We start from the raw sequence: 19257 nt of genomic DNA on the forward strand, positions 1-19257 counted from the left end.
ACTTTTTTTCCCTTTTGCAGTTATAATTTGAAAAACGATAAGAAATGTATCTAATATTTTGGCATAGTAAAGCGTTCATTTTTAATAATTTTTTAACGGTCCTTAATGTTGACAAGAAGTTAAAGATATCGGAAAATGAATTCATTCTTATTAAGATCTAAGTTTTAACACTTCTTATCTTTTTGTGACCTCTCTTTATCCCCCCCCCCCCTACAATATTTTTGAGCGGCAAAATTTTTTCCGAAGCGTCCTTTTCGTACATGCTTTATATTCCATGATGTGGTTTATTTGAAATTTTTCAAAGAACAGATTTTTACCAAAGGACCTGAAAAATTACAAAAGTCAACTTGTCTTTCTTTTTTTCATATGCCATTTTCAAAAAATTAGTTGCATTTATATTTTGCCCCATTTGAACCTTTGTGTTTAGGCAGCATTCAAGTTTTACAAACACAGAATTTTATTCAAGTTTTTACAGATATTCATTCACTTTAAAAACATCTGAATTGCAAATAGGGTTTGTCTTTCAGCTATCTGATCTCATTGCGCAAGTTAAATTTGATTTTTGTTTGTTGTTATATAAACTACATGTAATAGCAGTTTCCAAAGAAAATGCTCTTATTTCGAAAGAGAAAGTATTATAGGCGTCAAGAAATTCATCTCTATGGTTTGGATAAATCTTCTTCGGATTTTAAAGACTCTGAAAGCTAATTTTTGGAATTAATGTTACACAGCTGAATATGTAATGTAAAATATTATGCTTTTTTTACTATTCTTTTTCTGTACCAATATGCCTTCTCTCTAGAGGGTTCTTTATTGTTTGCAAGGGTCCAATGTCTTCAAATGTAGTTTGTTCCTTCGTGCGTGGTGGAATTGCTTTTCAGCGGCCCCAGTACGTTTCCCGCATGGCCTTTGGCTAGGTCGGGGTGGTGATTCGAAGTGAGCAGTGGACTGTACTTTTGCTTAAACTTCTTTATTTACACTATATACACTCCTTTTGTGTGAGTAGTTCATATAATACATGGCTGATTGCGGTTGGTTTTGTTAAGCCTTACAAACTGAAGTTGTTTATAGCTTCTGGAGCCGATGCGGGTCAACGTTCTAATGAACCCCTGAAAGACTCAACCGGAAGGGCGGGTAAAGGGGTTGCCGTAATTTTAACATTGCCAAGTTTGGCGTTAAGCGACATTCGCGTGAACATACCGCCCGACCATGCAATGTCTCTCAAAAGTAAAAAGACGTTGCACACAATACATATAGAAATACAATAAATCTTAAATTGAAAGTTAAATTAACAAATGCAAAATTCAGTATGAAAGAATATATACATAAAGTTCAAATGCACATTAAAATACAATGAAGACACTAACTACTACAGAATAACTAAATTCAAAATACTAGATATATAAGTATGCAAAATACAATACAATAAACACAAAATAAATGAACATTTAGGTTTCAATTGGCAATTTGGCTAATTTCGTAATTGGACGTTTATAAGTCCCTTAGGCTGTTTTAACAAGGCACACTCGAATAATATTATCTTTAACATAAAAAACCTTAAGAACACGTTCTAACAACGAAGAATTAAGAGGGACATTGTCGTCTTTGACTACTACCATGGTACCGACACTAATGTTGTCCTTTTGAAAGTACCATTTTGACTTTTGCTGTAAATGATTAAGGTAATCTCTATGCCATCTAAACCAAATATATTGGGTTATTTTAGTTACCCTTTGCCAACGTTTCAAGGCATTATCAGAAAAATCTGTTAAATTTGGTTCAACAATTGCGGAAATAGGTCTACCAACTAAAAAATGTGCGGGGGTTAAATCTTGCAAATCATTTGGATCTGAGGAAAGCGGTGTTAAAGGTCGAGAATTTAAAATTCCTTCTATTTGATTTGCTACCGTTAGGAATTCTTCATAAGTCAATTTTAGGTTGCCTACTGCTCTTAAGAAATGAAATTTAAAAGACTTAACTCCTCCCTCCCAAATTCCACCGAAGTGAGCCGATAAGGGGGGAATGAAATTCCAATTAATTTTTTCTGAGCTTAAATAATCTGCCAACACATTATCTGGATTACTAACTATCTTGTATAGTCTTTTCAACTCATTATGGGCACCTACAAAATTACGACCATTGTCTGTAAAAATAGTAGAAATTCTGCCTCTTCGTGACGTAAATCTTTTTAGGGCAGCTATGAAAGAATCTGATGTTAAGTCTGAAACAATTTCAAAATGTACTGCTCTCGTTACAAAACATACAAAAATTGAGACATAAATTTTTTGAAGAGGTCCTTTTCTTTGAAACTTATTTTTAATAAAAAACGGACCACAGAAATCCACTCCAGTAATATTGAATGGTAACGAAGGATTACAACGTTCTGCGGGTAAATCACCCATTTTTTGAATAGACAGGTGAGGATTATATCGGGAACAAGTAATACAGTTATGAACAATACTGCGAGCTATATCTCTGCCCCCAATGGGCCAATACATCTGTCTAGTTAAATGAAGTAAAGTTTGGGCTCCAATATGACAATTTTTAAGATGAATACTTTGCATAATTAATTTAGTAAGGATATGAGTTTTAGGTAAAATAATAGGAAATTTTACCTGAAATGGTATGTCGGCATTTCTAAGTCTGCCTCCTACTCTAATTACATTAGAACCTTCATCTAAAAAAGGGGATAAACTTTTTAATTTGCTAGAAGGGTTTACCTGTTTACCACTTGCTAAGTTTTTGAAATCATCAGCAAGAACATTTTGTTGTACAAGGGAAATTAATTTAAATTCTGCTTCCTCGATTTCCATTGAGGAGAGTGAACCCTTCATCTTCTTGTTTCTGCAGTTTCCTAGAAATCTGAGGAGAAAACTGAAAACACGTATTAATTTGTTATACTTATTACTAATTTTGAAAAAGTTAGTAAGAAAATCTGAATTTAAAGTCACTAAGGAGTGAGTGGTATTGTCCTTGAGTTCCAATAAAAATTGAGAATCTTGAGATGCATCAATCATTTGTTGGTCAGCAGAGTTCATAGAAACAGGTAGTTCTTGAAGGAAAGTTGGTCCATTCCACCATAAATAGTTGTCAATCAGTTGTTCTGGAACTAGTCCTCTTGATATCACATCTGCGGGGTTTAAAGTGGAGGAAACATGCTGCCATTTGTTGTTCTGCGTCAGTTGTTGTATTTTTCCCACTCTATTTGCAACAAATGTCTTGAGACGATTTGGTGGTGTTTGAATCCAGGCTAGGGAAATAGTAGAATCTGTGTACATCACTGTGCTATCAATTTGTAGATGTAAAGCTTTTTTAACCTTGGCCTTTAGTTGAGCGGCGAGAAGATATCCACAAAGTTCCAATCTGGGAATGGAGACAGTCTTTAATGGGGAGACTCGAGATTTGCTGCATACAAGTCTAGATGTGACTATATCATTGGCACTGATGCATTGTAGATAAATAACTGCTCCATATGCGGCTTCACTGGCGTCTGAGAAACAATGAAGAATTAATTTTACAGGATTTTCATTTAAAATCCATCTTGGAATTTTTACTAGCTCAAGAGCCCTAAGGGATTGAACTAAATGACTCCACTCTTTACCAATGGCTGGAGGAAGGGGGTCGTCAAATGTAAGTTTTTGCAACCACAATTTTTGGAGAAAAATCTTCATTTTAGAGATAACTGGTCCCAGCAGACCCAAGGGGTCGTAGAGTCTGGCAACGACTGAGAGAACTGTTCGTTTCGTGAGCATAGATTTATTTTCATACTTGACTGTGAATATGAATAAATCCTCGAAAGGCTTCCAATGCATGCCAAGAGCCTTTGAGACCTGCTCATCTATGGGAAAAGTGTTTTCAGGATTAGAAGTTGGAAAACTATTTAAAAGTTCATGTGAGTTTGAAGTCCATTTATGTAAGGACATTCCTGCTCTTGCGAACATTTTTATCAGCTGTTGTTGTAGAATTTGTGCAGTTTGGATATCCGGGGCGCCTGTAATCCCATCATCCATGTAAAGGTCGCGTAAAACCATTTCCGATGCTAACGGAAAGTCCGACGCTTCATCTAAAGCTAATTGTTTAATGGTGCGTATGGCAAGATGAGGTGCACATGAAGTGCCATATGTCACAGTTTTTAATCTAAATGTTACTTCTTGATGGGAGTTTTCATCAAACCATAAAATTCGTAAATAGTCTCTTTGATGTGGCACGACTAAAATCTGACGAAACATCTTTTGAATGTCAAATGTAAAGGCAAACTTGTGTGTCATGAACCTTAATATTAATTCAAAAATGTCCTCAACAACATCACCTTTACACAATAAATCATTTAATGAAACTCCATGGAGCTAGCATTGAAGACTACTCTTAGAGGGGTGCTTGTAGATCCTTCCCGGTAGACTCCATGATGAGGTAAAAAATAATTAGTTTCTGGTAATTCATCTTCCATTACTCTTTCCATGTGACCAAGAGCTTCATATTCCTCAATGAATTCAGAATAGAGCTTTTTCATGTGCGGGTTTTTGTTTAACCTTTTAATTAAACTGTCTAGACGATTTCGCGCTATTTGTTTTGATTCACCTAACACAGGGGGATTCTCCTTTATTGGCCTTTCCACAATATATCTACCTTCCTCATTGCGTTTGTATGTTTGCTTGAAATGCTTCTCACAATAAATTGAATCTTTACTTAAAGAAAATTGATTTTCATGTAATGTTTCGACTTGCCAAAATCGTTCCATTATTTTTTCTAAATTATTATTCTGCGTAACAAGACCACAGAATTTATGATTAAATTCTGACTCTCCTTCCTTTGCAGAGCTAGCAATAAATCCAAAACGCGAATTCAGCAAAATCAGATTATCTGAAATATATTTCCCTGGCATTAATGTATCAAAAAAGAAAGAAGCTGAAAGTAATATATCAATTGCCCTTTGACCTTGCATAGGATCAGCCAAATTGAATCCATCCGGTAAGCTTTGTTTTTCTAATTTTTTATTTATTGAAGGAATGCATTCAGTAATTTTTGGAATGACGAGCAACTGAGCTATTATAACGTATGATTCATCGCTATTTGAAATCTCTGCTAACACTTTTGAATGTAACTGACTCGTTTTTCCATTGATACCGGAAATCGTTACATTATTTTTATATTTTTTAAGAGCTAATTTATTCGCGACTTCTGTAGTGATAAAGGAATTCTGAGACCCCGTGTCACAAATGCCTCGTAAAGGTATTTTCTGACCAGCAGCGTTTTTAATATAAACAATAATAGTAGGCAAAATAGATGAATTTGCATTCTTTGTTTTTCGTTGATCTTGCGAACAGAGAGATGGAGATATTTCTGTTTGAGCTAAAGCTTTTGAGTTAGAGTCTGAAGTATTTTGATGATCACTAGATTTATTGGCTGAGGTTTGTTGCTGTTGTTTTTTATTTCTTATAGAAGAATCAATGTGAAGAAGGCTATTATGAAAGCCAGAACAGATCTTACAACGGTTATTGCTGCGGCAATGATTCGTTTTATGAGAATCCGATAAACAATTAGTACAATGAGATTTTTTATATGATTCTTGTTGCGGTTTTGATTTTGCGGTAATGCTCCCTTGAATGTTTTCAAGGACAAGACATCTTTTCTCTAAAAATTCAATGAATTCGCACCATGTAGGTAAATTAGATGATACCAAAGAAAGTTCAAATTGTCTTCTTGATTCTCTATCTCGTTTTTTCATCAAAATATTGATCAATAATGATTCAGAAAAAGAGTTTTGTTCTAAACCCATAATTTTAAGAGCTCGAACATGTTTAATACAATTGTCCACAAAAGCTCGTAAACCTTTTGCTGAATCGGATGTATGGATTTCTAATGTTAATATGTCATTGAAATGGCTTTGAACGCATAATCGTTTATTATCAAAACGTTCTTTCAGAGCATTTTTTCAAACTGGCATAGGTCTCTTCTATTGTCACTATTTCTGCGGCTGCACCACTAAGAGTTGATTTTAAATAATATAATTTTTGATTTTCAGTTAATTTATCATTATTGTCAATGATATTTTCAAATTGAATTTTAAAATTCTGCCAGTCTTGGTAATGACCAGAAAACTTAGGCAACGGAATTTCAGGCAGTCTGAAACTAATGCTTTCTGTTTTGCTTAATGCTTCATTAGAATGAGAATTACAGTTCGAAGCAGATAAAAGTTCATTATTAGAGGCTAATATTTTCTTAAGGCTTACCTCTAGTCTTTCGCACTCTTCTTCTAATTCTTCTACCGAATCTTCCAATTCTTGTAATTCGGAATCCTCGGCTGTGACGAAGTACTCTTCTTTAATCTGTTCTAGGTTTTGTTTAATCCTGAGAAGATTATCCAGTTTAGTTTGATTCACTATTGAGTCCTTTGAATCATCCGTTTCGATAAAAGAGTTCAGCTTTGTTAAAGAGGATTTTATACTACATCTCTTTCTGTTAAGAGATATGATTTTTGCTCTTTGATCATCAGGCATGATTATTTTTACTAGTAATTCCTCCGGCTCGACGGACCATAAATATGGTGATTCGAAGTGAGCAGTGGACTGTACTTTTGCTTAAACTTTTTTATTTACACTATATACACTCCTTTTGTGGTGAGTAGTTCATATAATACATGGCTGATTGCGGTATTGCATTGCGGTTGGTTTTGTTAAGCCTTACAAACTGAAGTTGTTTATAGCTTCTGCGGGGGCTGTGGAGCCGATGCGGGTCAACGTTCTAATGAACCCCTGAAAGACTCAACCGGAAGGGCGGGTAAAGGGGTTGCCGTAATTTTAACATTGCCAAGTTTGGCGTTAAGCGACATTCGCGTGAACACGGGGTATTGCACTTACCCCGACACTCAGTATGTCTTTGTGTCAGCACTATAAATACGCTTTGAGCTAGATGCACCAAATTCGATGTATGTTCTGCATCCCATATAAGTTTTAAGCGATTTATATTTAAAGGAAGTCTGTATGGATATTTGCCCTAGGATAAGTAACCATGATAACTACAAGTCTTAATATACTACATAGGTAAAATTTGATACTTAAATTTATTATCTGAATTATAGATAAATTCTCATGTTTGAATCAAATCAATCAAGGAATCAACCGTCTGTCGGTCTGTACTTTCACATACATGTATAGTTAAAAAAAATACAATGATTTAAATAAATAAAATTTGATATGTTAGCTCGGTTCAAAATGACGAGGTCCGTCCCAAAATAGCCCCAGTTTTGCTTTAAAACGGGACGTTGATATAACTAAACTAAAAACATGTTTCTAAAGTTTTCGTTATGAGATTTAAATTGGTCGACGAAGAGGCACTCAAATGCGTGCAAAAGGCCCTTGAGCAAGATTCTAAAAATATAAGTCTGAGCATTTGTGTCGTTCACGGCTTTCCTCAGGGTCCACAATTTTTATGTGTGGGAGTGAGAGTGAGTAATACCTTTATTAGGAAGTATGCGAGAAAGTTTCGGGAAGAACGCTACCACGTTTTTTTTTCTTTCGAAATTGCAGAATTGTGAATCTGAAGAAAATATAACTATAAAAATAAAATACAGTTTCTTGATTGAGATGCTCTGTGGTTTAGATAAAATAAAAGTCGACGAAACTTCTAAATACATTTTAATCGAGTTTTAACGTTTTTCTGAAGTTTACAATAAGCTATGAATAATGTTTGTTGTTGCCCATCCATTCAAATTAGTTCGTTAAAGAAACGAATTGAATATTTTTGATCACCTGATGAAATCTGTCGATTTTTGTCAACGAAAATTTGTAGTGGATTAGAGAAATCTCTTTTAATTTATAATAATGGATAGTGCTGTTTAATCCTTTACTTAGCTCGTAGTTTAAATAGTAGTAGTAATTGCAAGAATAAGATTTACTTATAAAAAACAAAATCTTGATTGATAAAACATAATTTCACATGCAACCCACATAAGTGAGTAGGAAAGTAAAAGATAATTAGAAATTGACGTTGCAATCTTTGTACAGTCAAAAACTAGGTCATTTTAGTTCACTTTTTAAACTAAATTGAATGCGTATTTATAATTGCTTGCAGTTTGAGGATTTTTTTTTATTGCCTCAATTCGGTAAAGGGTCATAAAAGAGAGAAATAAAAAAAAAAGAAAAATGACCAGAAACTTTTTTTTTAAAGTTTGATATTAAATAAAATAAATAAAAATTTGCAACTGCTTACAACTGATCTATATGAAATTAAAAATGTTATTGTTATAGACTAAAAATTACTACAATTAATATTATTTTCCATCGAGAGGGAAATGACTTCATAAGGTCGACAACAACTCTCGGTGTAAAAAAGTTAAAAAACGAGAAAAAAACATATGTCAATGTTTTGGTCTCATAATTAAATAAATGAGAGCAATTTATCTTTGCAGCTGGATTCTGCATAACATTCTATCGCTAATGGTATTATTCATAAAATTTATTTATTAAATAAATTTTGAAAGTTTATTGGAATGCAAATTAAAAATAACGTGCGTAACATTGCATTATTAAACTTGTTTTGAATACTTTGTCTAAAGTATCAGACTATCTAGTACAATAATTTGAAAAAAAAATTATAATAATAATAATAATCAAGATTTGCAACAGCTTATTTCGGTGTAACAAGAAAGATGTACTAAATTGAAGAATTTCAAATACTTAATAGATTTTGAGGAAAGATATATCACAAATTGCCAATTTTACATCTTCGAAACAGAAGGCCCCAATATCTTTACTTTATTTAAAATAAACGCTAATAATTATCAATACAGATTATTAGTTTTAAACATAAAGACTGAATATGAATAACATGTTGATGAAATATTTGTGCTATATGTTTTCATATAGATTCACTTATTTCCTTCTTTCTCGAATTGTAACTCTTTTCAGCAAGTAAATATCCCAGAAACCCGGCACAAGAAAATGCAAGCACTATTATTATTTTCACAGAAGTGCAAAACAGGTCATTATAGATGAAAGGCACGGCCCATCCAATTGAGGTATATAAGTTGCAACTCGAAAATGCCGTTTCTTCATCACCTTCGAAGAGAATACCATAAAAAGCTGAAATTAGTTTAAAAAAGTTATTAGAAATATTCATGGCTATGAAGGTATTCAAGAAATTTAAAAAACAACTCTAAAAAAGAAATTATTGACTTGAAGCATATGTATTATAATTGAAGAATTAGAATTTTTGATTCCTTTAGAATTTTTGAGTTCACTCATTTATTTTATTCTATCCACTTCTTTTAAAATATTTAGTCAAGGAGCATATTGCTACAAATCTGTGATATCGTTACGTTTAATAGTTGTTGAATGGATGCTAATCAGCACTGAGGAAGAATTTGGTAACCATTTGGAGATATGATGACAAAAATGAAAGTTCTAGAAAATATAAGAATATATTAGAATTCAAGATCCTTAGATCTGTCAAGAAAATGCGGCATTTTTTCACGTTTATTATATAAAGGTGAAAGCGAGCGAGTAATAAGAGAGTCAATCAAATGGATTGTCTTTCTAGAGATGGCGAAGTGATATCTCTAGCTGCATTTTGTCTGATTATGATGTTAATTTTTACAAGTGCTATTTATTTGAAACTCCTCTTCGTTATAGACTTTCTTCAAAGAAAAACATCGAAAGTCTTTTTGAAACACATTGCTCACTGGCTGAAATGAAATATTTCATAAATAAGAAATGCACAAATATAAAATGTACTTTATTATTGAAGAAAGATGCATTAAAGCAAATTTATCAACTATGTACATAGATGACTTAAAACTACATCTTTTCAAAGCTTTAAAACTTTCGGCCACTGAATAATAACAAAATAATAAGAATCAACGGGTTTGGTATCTTATGGAAACGGGGAGTGGTTCCGAAACTTTGTAGCGTCCTTCCTAATAAAGAGGCTATTCCACTTTCCTCTACATGAAATTGGGGATCTTGGACAAGGCCACTGGGATATTTATTGTCAAAGCCCAGCATATTTTTTTTCATTCACTTATATTTGAGCATAGTACAGGAAATCTATTATACATTTTGTGCACCTTTCTTCCAACCGACTAAAATCAAAATTAATTGCATGTGACTACGATCGGAATGAAAAAAAAAAAAAAAAAAGGTTCGGAAATAGTTATAGTTTTGAAAATTTGCTTTAAAAATATTTAGAAAAAAACCTTTAAAACTAAAATATACCAGTTTAGTGATAAAAGAATTTTAAAAATAGGAAGAAAAAAAAAAATGCCCGCTCAGTGGTTAAAGAAAGGCATAAAGCAAAAATCTTCTAGTTATATGATTTATGAAATGATTTGCTTAAAACTTTGCAGACAGCTTAAGAAATATATTATCTATTTCTCGAAGTAAAAAATAAGTAGCATTTCAATACATTCTTGAAATACTTTAGTTCGATTTATAAATAACACTAAATATTCAATTTTTTTTTCACATTGTAAAGAATTAAAACAACTATAAAATATTTCTAAAAGAACAGATTACTTATTCTCTTGTTCAGGAACTGCAGAACATACTGAGAAATTCTTACACCAAATTTAAACTAAAAAATAATCATCAGATTTAATTTATGAGATTTTTTGTCAGAAAATTCTACGAATTTGAGAAAATGGCATCTAAAGATGTAAAATAGCATCATTTATACTGAAATAGCCAGCTGGCCCGATTGTGAGCGAATATCGCTTAAAATTTGATGATTACTTATCAAATTTCATTCGTATAACAATTCGTAAATTCGTTTAAACAAATTTTGAGTTATTGTGTTCAGACAGATAGACATAACTTTTAAAATTCATTTTTCGGGCCCAGAGAGATCTGAAACTTGGGGTTTCGTCAAAATCTAGAAATTGAATTTTTTTGAAATTTTACTTCCTTTTTGAATAAGAGACAGTAAAAAGATTTTTTTTTCAAGTATGTGATATCGAAATTCCAACTCACCTTTCGATTGTGTGACTAATGCTGAAGTGATCAAGCCGTTGATAGTAACTTGTACATAAAAGATGTATGGCTGCTGTGCGCTTGGGCTCCAGAAAAAGAGAAAGACGAAGTTGGCGATGACGATTATATGGATTGGTATCAGAACTGATCTCCTTCCAACGCACTTGATTATGGCACCAGAAAAGATGGCTGACAGAGCAGATGAGATTCCGTAGATGAGAGTGAACAGACCGATGTGGGATATACTCCAGGCACACGCAATATAAGACTACAAACATAAGCACAGTCATATTGCGGAAATATAATATAAACGCTTAAAAAACATAAAAATGAAAAAAAAATTATGCTTCAATTTCATAACATTAGTAAGTAAAACTTAAAGAGAGAAATGTCTAAAAGCATGAAATTTACGCATCTAGCTTGTTGCAAAGCATCGAAATTCCAAGTTCCGGCAATAATTAGTATTTATATAATTTTTTTTTACGGATCATTATAGTTTCAGAGGTTTTCTTACAGATAATTAAACTTTTCTAAAGCATTTTAAAATAAACAGAAGCTAAATTTTCACACAAATTTACTTGTTCAGGCAATCAAAATCTTTTCTGATTTTAATCTGATAATCAAAAAGGTAGCACTAAACTGATGGTTATAGTTTAAAAGCTTTATTACAATTAAATTTTACCAATGTCTTATAGTATGGATAGGCAGTGGTCGCCCTATTTCTTATGTATTATCTAATTGAGGTCTTATTCCTCTGTATCCGCATAAAATTATGAACCTTGGATAAGTTCAAAATTGCCTTATATGGCGTTGCTTAGAACAATTCTTTAGCGTTTATTCAAATTTTTATTGAATCTATCGTGCTAATATGTATTTTTGACGTCTTTTTATCCGATTAATTAAAACAAAAACTTGACACCAAATTAGAGTTGTTGTCACAAGATTGCATATCGAAGTTTAATGAATTCAGTGACGGTGTTTATACACATGCGAAAGTACAAAGCGCAAAATGGTCAACACAGAGACGGATTTGCTTCAAGAATCTACATTTTAGAGGCAGATTGTGTAATATAATAAGATAAATGGTTATTTATATTATTACTCTTACGTTTTACTTAAGTCTCAAAAATTAACATTAACATACAAAATTTATAAATAGTAATTTCTAGAAAAAAAGAGCGTGAAATTTACTCATATAGCTTGATAGCTATAAGAAAAAAAAGTGTTTAACGTTCAAACGATAGCAGAATAGTATATTGGGAAACTGCATACTTAATAGACTGCTGTATTTGTTTAAATATTTTTTAAAAACATACTCAATTTTATGATGCATTTTGTAAAAAAGTATATAATAAATATTTATTTATATAAACGAAAATTTCGCATCTTTTTTTCAAATAGAGATTATTTCGATGAATTTACAGTTCAGAACTACTTTAAACATTTGTGCCGTTTAATTTATTAAATAACTAACTTTAAATAGAACACACATTAAGAAAAAAAATTACCTTTGTAAAATCAGTTATGTGAAATCCTCTGCAAAGACAAGCGCCAATCGTAAAAGGTATTAGAAGAATCTGGTCTTTCTTTTTAATGTATTTAATGGTTGCAAAGACATGGTCCCATGAGAGTTTTACATTGTTTTTCACAGTGTCTATCCGATCCAAAAATAACCAAATTATTAACGGAGCTATAAATACACATGTCATACTTACGCCAGTTAATAAATATCTAGTTTCATTTGGTACTTCCTCTATGCCATTACTGAATCCATCTTTAGTAGCGCTACAAAAATCTGCTCCACACGAATAATTTGAACTTTTAATGTAGTCTTTGTCATCTGTCTTGAGAACATAATAGCCGAATAAGCTACCCCAAACATTTGCAGAATAGTATGCCAAACCTTGGATGCCGAAAAAGAGAGACTTAGTTGAATCGAGATAAGATTGATATGATGTTTCAACATTTGCTTTTGCGTTTTCGAGAGGAGAATCAAATGATATTTCTTCTTTTTTCTCATCTAAAACATTACTTATTGTCTTGAGAATTACTGTGTCCTTAAAGTTTTTTAGTTTGCGATCTTTGGTGTCTTCTGTTATTTCTATATCCTTCACTTTCGAAAGTGTTCTAATTTCTGGTAAACTATCTTTCTTAGATTTGCAAGCAGTAAGCCTAACAGGTGTGGTATCTACAAGGTGTCTGGTACAATTTCGGCTTGCTACAGGACTGTTACTTGCTTTATTGAGTAGATCAGATGCTGACAATTTCTCCACATTTTTTCCATCTAATTTAAAACTCGACTTCATCTGAGAATTTTCATTTACAGGCTCTACTTGAGATGCACATTTGGAATTTCCCCCATTTTCTGCAATTTTGCAAAACCGAACCGAGGATTCATTGAAATAAGTGCACATAGCTGCCCAAAGCAAACAACTACCGATACCCCTCAGTATCGCTGCAGGTATCATGGTAATCCAAGTTGGATAAAAATTGGATGCAATGTAGGGTAGCATCATTCCCATTCCTAAGAGTTGTGCATTCTTACTTCCCAATTTCTTCACAAAGAAACTGGTAAACAATAATGATGCAATCCCAAAAGTGATGAAACTGAAAGCCAAAGAAGCTGTCCCTACTCCTTGCTCTTTATTCATCGTGGTTTGTAGCATAACAAGACAATCATCGCCTGTGTACAGTAATAAAAATGATAACGATGCGACAATCAAATTTTTAATAATTCTGCATTTACTGAGATCTGTATGTAGATTTTTGCTAAACATATTTGGAAATCTTGTTTTGCTGGATTTTTAAGGCTGGGAAGTAGGGAACTCTACAAATAAAAAATGAACATAATTAATTCAATAAATAAAATAATTTTTTTAAAAATAAATACATTTTGAAACAAGATAATATAATTTATTGATTATCAAGAAGATATAAATTGTAATATGAATTATTGTAATTGTATAATCATATGAAATTGTAGGAAAACTTCAGGATCTAACTCTAGTTTTACTTTTATAAATTTTCTAACTCTAGTTTTTAAGGTAGGCGATCTAATTCTAGCTTTTGAGTTACGGTTATTCAATTTTGCCTTCATGTGCTTGGAAAATTCTAATTATCCCTTTTTGAAGCAAGTATAGAACAGAGTGCAGAAAATGCCCGCACAAGGTAATTGAAATGATAAGCTCCGAACGTATTGTTAAATTATAATCCTAACACTTTTCAAAAAAAAAAAAGCATAGCTTGCATTAAAAAATCATTTTCGTCTCCAAGAAGCACTCTAGCTGAAGAACTTTCGTTTATCAGACGTACCCCAATGTGTTTCACTAATTCCGCATTCTTTTCCTCTGTAACTTCGGGAGAAAAATTCAGTCTCTTCGTGAATGACATTGCAAAGTTCTACACTTATAAAAATACAAAAAAATTACAAAAAAAAACCACTTTAAAACTAAAATAAATAAAAAAAATGGTTCATACAATGGAAAACTAGTATCATTCAACGGTATTAGTATCATATTCTTTCACTTATGACAAAAACCTTCCTCCTCCAATTCCCTAGAGAAAAAATATCTCAAGAAGCAATAAAACTACTGAAATTGCACTACTCCCAAAATGTACCCTACGTTGAAAAATCATAAAGAGAAAATTAAATGTAACTTCAAAGGAATAAAAGCGAAACTATACTCCCTTTATCAACTCTACATTCAAATTATTAATACCACTTTTCTATAAAACTATTCTTAGACCTTTTCTATGTTTTATGCATCTACCAGGCAGGCAACTGCCGCAAGAATTCATATCTAAGGGCCTGAAACCGTACAAAATAAAAATATATGCAAAAAAGTAACATGCAATGTTTGGCTGCAAATCTCCTTACAAACATTAATAGATACAGAAGGTTGCTTTGCAATTAAGTGAAATGACTCTATGCGAAAACAAAATTGCCGATTATTTAGCAGATCAAGAGACATTTTCGGTAACCGCATCAAGAGACTTTTGCATCTGACTAAAAGTTTTTCACTCTCATTATATGCTTCTCGATAATTTTAATACTTGAATTATAATGCTACTTTCTTATCATCTATAGCTACTTCCAAAATCAAGATCATGTGTGAACGCACTGCACACAGGAGTGTTTTGTGCACTAATTAAAATAATTCGAATCTACTTGTCTCAAACTGTAAGCAATGAAATTTCTGCCCTTTTATTAAAGACATTTCTGCTTAACTACCCTAATTTTTAAAATGATAAAATTACACTAATTAGAATAGCTTACATCTAATCATCTCAAATCGCAAGCAGCAATGTTTCTTCTGTTCTTTGAAGGTATTTCAATAAAACTGTCGTAAACTAAAAATAATTTTTTTTCATATAATATTTCATGCTATATATTGGCTTTGTTTGTATTTTTATTTTTGCTTTTATTTCTCTTCCTACTACTTTTACACCTTTTATGTTGAATTTTTTCTACACCAGTAAAATTTCTTTATTTTTTCCAGATTTGAAAACATTTTATAGGCACAGATTTAAAAGTCTACAAAATCTATTACTGTTTAATTGAACTCAAAATCCATTTTTCAACAATTAAAAGTAAATGTGTTTAGTTTTATTTTAATAGATGTAAACTATGCAAAAACTTAGATTTAAAAAAAATTCCACCTTTAGAAATTTAAAATTTAAAATTAAAAAAATTTCCTGAAAAATGAGTCATTTTTCTTTTTGAAAATGCTCATTCAGTTTTCTACAATTTCTCACCAAATGTTTTTTAATGTATTTTCATGATGAACTGAATAAAATAAAGGGTCCGATGTTGGATATTTATATTAAATTTGGAGAAAAAATATTTTCTCAAAACTTTCTACGCTTCTTTGGGGGGCTATATAAATTTCGTACAAAACTATTAAATTTTTTTTAATGATTTTTTAGAAATTATCATGTTTTATTAATTTCACCATTTTAAAATTTTTTTCTAATCAAAGTTTTTTTTAAATAAATTTTTAATTTTATTAACTGTTTTTTGTGATTTTATATAAAAAATTCAAGTAATGTGAATGAAATGCATTTGAAATTAAGCGTTTTTATGCAGACATAATTTCAAAAAAAGGCAAGCTGAGGAAAAAAATTGCTTAAAGATTTAAATATAAAAATATTACTGTAATTGCCGTATTATAAAATCAGCCTACAAGATATCAATTATTTTTCGCAAAAATGATCAATCATATACGATTTAATAAAATTTTATTCCTAACATAATTAGTGATTGGTTTAATTTTAGTTAGCAAAGATTCAAAGATGTTGGAAAATTAAGAAAATTTTAACATTTCATTTTATTAAAACTTTTAAATTCAAGGCATTTACTAAATCGTTTTCTCTATTCGATTAAGGAAATTCTTATTAATTAGAAATTATTATAAACCATTTGAGTAAAATTTAAAACGAAAAAAAAAAGACTCTGCTGAAAGAGATTAAATTTCCAGAAAAATGAGTTTATTAAAAGATAGGCTGGAAAGCATCTATTCATTTTTTATATTTTAATGACAAATTGTTCGTATGTGAAACAAAATTGTACCGAATTGAATGTAAAATAAGCAAAATTTATCATTTAAATATACATTTATCTAAAATATAAGTAATCAACATGTTTAATGAAATTCTTTTCAAATTTTAGAAAAAATACACTCAGCTTTATTCTTTTAAGAAAATATTTAATACCTCAGAACTTTTATAGACAACTTTTAAGATGCACTATTTAAATCTCACCTTAAAGTTTTTTTAAAAAATTTAATAGAAAAATTATTGTTTGACTATAAAATTCAGAACACTTGGAAACTTGAATTCTTTGTATTATGTCATTTTAACTAAAATTGCTATCGACATCTATATCTGTAATAATATAAATACATAATATATATCTGTATCTATAGCTGAATATAAACCTTAAACCAAGTAATCCCTATATTCATATGAAGTGCAAAAGAAATTGTCATGATGTAGTGAAAACAAACAACAAACATTAAAAAAAAAAATGATTTTTAATTAAAACAGGTGAACACTTAAACCCAGATATACTTTCTCTTAAATGTTCAAAATAAATTTTTCTGAAAGATATGATTTGTGTATCTGTTCAATACCTGCTCTGTGACGTAAAAGATAATAAGGCTAGATCGTAAGCAATTGTTTTTAATTAAATAATTTATATTTAAATAAAATCCTGGATTATGCACGTTTATTCTAAGAGAATTTTAGATTAATTTGTTACTGGTTAATACTTTTTTTATATTAGTATGCAGTTATAATCTAATTCAATAATTATTATTTAATTAAAAATTCTTTAATTTTCTTATTAAGAAAATAAATGACTTTTTATGAGAAAAGTCTGGAATTTCTAAACAGGCAACAAAAAGGGGTAAAGTAGCAAAATTTGAACCACTTTAACATTTCTTTCAGTATACAGTGATAGAAAAAATTATAATAGCAATAAAAACTTTAGATTTTTTTTTAGTTTATTTATTTTTAAAATACTGCATTTAAACTTTTAAGAAATTTACATTAAAGTAGAAAAAACACATTAAAATTATGTTTTTGGACAAATTAAAGATTGTGGTCTGCTAGATTGGAATTCTTACTACTTTAAGTACAATTTAAAGGAAAATATTTTTTAATTATGAAATCCATTTTAATTCATAATGTATGAATCCAGGTGTGACATTTTATGAAATGTATCGTTTCGTTTTCTTTCTAATTTGCATCCTTACATTGAAAACAAAACTACGTGCTTTTTTTGGGACCAACATTTGGGGACTTTAAATAGAATTTTCTCTTTGATTTTTTTCTATTTCCAATATTATTAGAACTTCTAATGACTATAGCGACTTTCTGAGCAATTCTTCAAGATATAGGAACGGGTGATTCAGATGACTTTAGGATTTCTTGAGTGCAATTTCAGCAACCTTGAGCAACAATAAAAAGAATTCAATTAACCATACCTTCAAATTATTTTAATAATATAATTATAAATATATAATGCTAAAATGTATAAAATAAAAGTGCTAAACGAGTATTCCCTCTGAAGATATCATAAAGTATTTTGAAATTAACATTAAAAACAGAATGAAGATTATTAATATTTTTTAAGTATTTAATGAATGCTAACAACTAATGTTTGTTCTACAACTTTAATCGTGCGACGATTTCTCTAAAAATTATTCTCTAAATCACATTTACATGATTGCAGCATATCTCTTATTTTTTTGGCTAAACTTTTCAACAAAATGGAATTCATGATAATGTTCGAATCTTGACAACAGTCAAAATTCTGCTGTTATTTATATTCGAATAAGTAAATATGATAATAAGCTAAACCTGAAATAAAAAAGTATTTCTGAGTTTCAAATGCATATTGCAATATTATGGAAATCAATTTAATAAAAAGCAATATTTATATAACATACACTTTTATATCAGTATGATAAAAAGTAGATTTTATTTGTGTCAATTATTTTATATTTCAAAATTTTTAATGACTAATCCATTAATTTAAATATTATTTGATTTTAGAACAAATTTTATTCTCAATTTCATTTTGATGTTTCATTTAATGACACTTTTATAAAATCAAACTTTAATTAATCAATATATTGAAAATTTAGTTTCCAAAATATTAAAATTATAGTGTATTGTCATCGAAAAATTTGAGTACAGAAAATATCTTAAACGAGAGAAAAATCGATAGACAAATAAAGAAAAATTATTGTATATTAACATCGAAAATGAGTATTCAAAATACATCAAATGAGATAAAACTCGAAAGAGATATAGAGAAAAATTGCTATATATTATCATCAAAAATACCTGAGTGCACCAAATAACGTAAATGCAATGCATCAGGAAACAAGGGAGAAATGAATTTTATGTTTTCAAATTTTATGAGAGAAAATTTTATGTTTTCAAGCTTTGAACAAGTCGTATTAAAGACAATCGTATATGAAACAAAATAAACATCAGAGCATTATTGCTTTTGCTCTGATGGCTGCTCCTTTACAACTACTATATTGCTAATGAATATTGATGTAAATTGAAAATCAGCTCACACAACTCAGTTAAAGTGAAGCCTGAGTTGTAGTGATTAAATGAGTATCCTTTTTAGAACACGAATAAATTGAAATTATAACATATTTATATTCAATTAGCCTCTCAATATCTTTTTATATCATTTGTGATATTTCGTGTTTTGTTATTTGATTTTTGAATGCTATAAAAGTTTGTATCATAAACTGGTTTAGTTTCCATTTTT

General features: G+C 30.4%; 2 protein-coding genes across 2 annotated transcripts; both read right to left on the bottom strand.

The window, feature by feature from the left end:
• Window positions 1–1502: 1502 nt before the first annotated feature.
• On the bottom strand, window positions 1503–4229 carry LOC129972154 (uncharacterized). Its single transcript, XM_056086175.1, has 2 exons — window positions 2616–4229; window positions 1503–1667 (listed from the first exon to the last, which is right to left on the bottom strand). Exons 1-2 carry the CDS (start codon window positions 4227–4229, stop codon window positions 1503–1505), a joined length of 1779 nt encoding a protein of 592 aa, XP_055942150.1.
• Window positions 4230–8721: 4492 nt separating this feature from the next.
• Window positions 8722–13486, bottom strand: LOC129972163 (UNC93-like protein). Its single transcript, XM_056086186.1, has 3 exons — window positions 12473–13486; window positions 10965–11232; window positions 8722–9080 (listed from the first exon to the last, which is right to left on the bottom strand). The coding sequence occupies exons 1-3, from the start codon at window positions 13484–13486 to the stop codon at window positions 8857–8859; spliced, it is 1506 nt and encodes a 501-aa protein (XP_055942161.1). The 3' UTR covers window positions 8722–8856.
• Window positions 13487–19257: the final 5771 nt, after the last annotated feature.

Source organism: Argiope bruennichi, chromosome 1 (genome assembly GCF_947563725.1).
Source record: "Argiope bruennichi chromosome 1, qqArgBrue1.1, whole genome shotgun sequence".
NCBI lineage: Eukaryota > Metazoa > Arthropoda > Arachnida > Araneae > Araneidae > Argiope > Argiope bruennichi.

Bases quoted from the DNA above. Each gene is read 5' to 3' on its own strand.
- LOC129972154 (XM_056086175.1), bottom strand. From the start codon at position 4,229: ATGTTTCGTCAGATTTTAGTCGTGCCACATCAAAGAGACTATTTACGA. The intron at 1,668-2,615 runs GTAAAATTTCCT...AATCATTTACAG, and splicing joins ATGCCGACATACCATTTCAG to CAAAAGTCAAAATGGTACTT.
- LOC129972163 (XM_056086186.1), bottom strand. From the start codon at position 13,486: ATGGGAATGATGCTACCCTACATTGCATCCAATTTTTATCCAACTTGG. The intron at 11,233-12,472 runs GTAATTTTTTTT...TTATGTTTGTAG, and splicing joins ACATAACTGATTTTACAAAG to TCTTATATTGCGTGTGCCTG. The intron at 9,081-10,964 runs GTGAGTTGGAAT...AACTAATTTCAG, and splicing joins ATTAGTCACACAATCGAAAG to CTTTTTATGGTATTCTCTTC.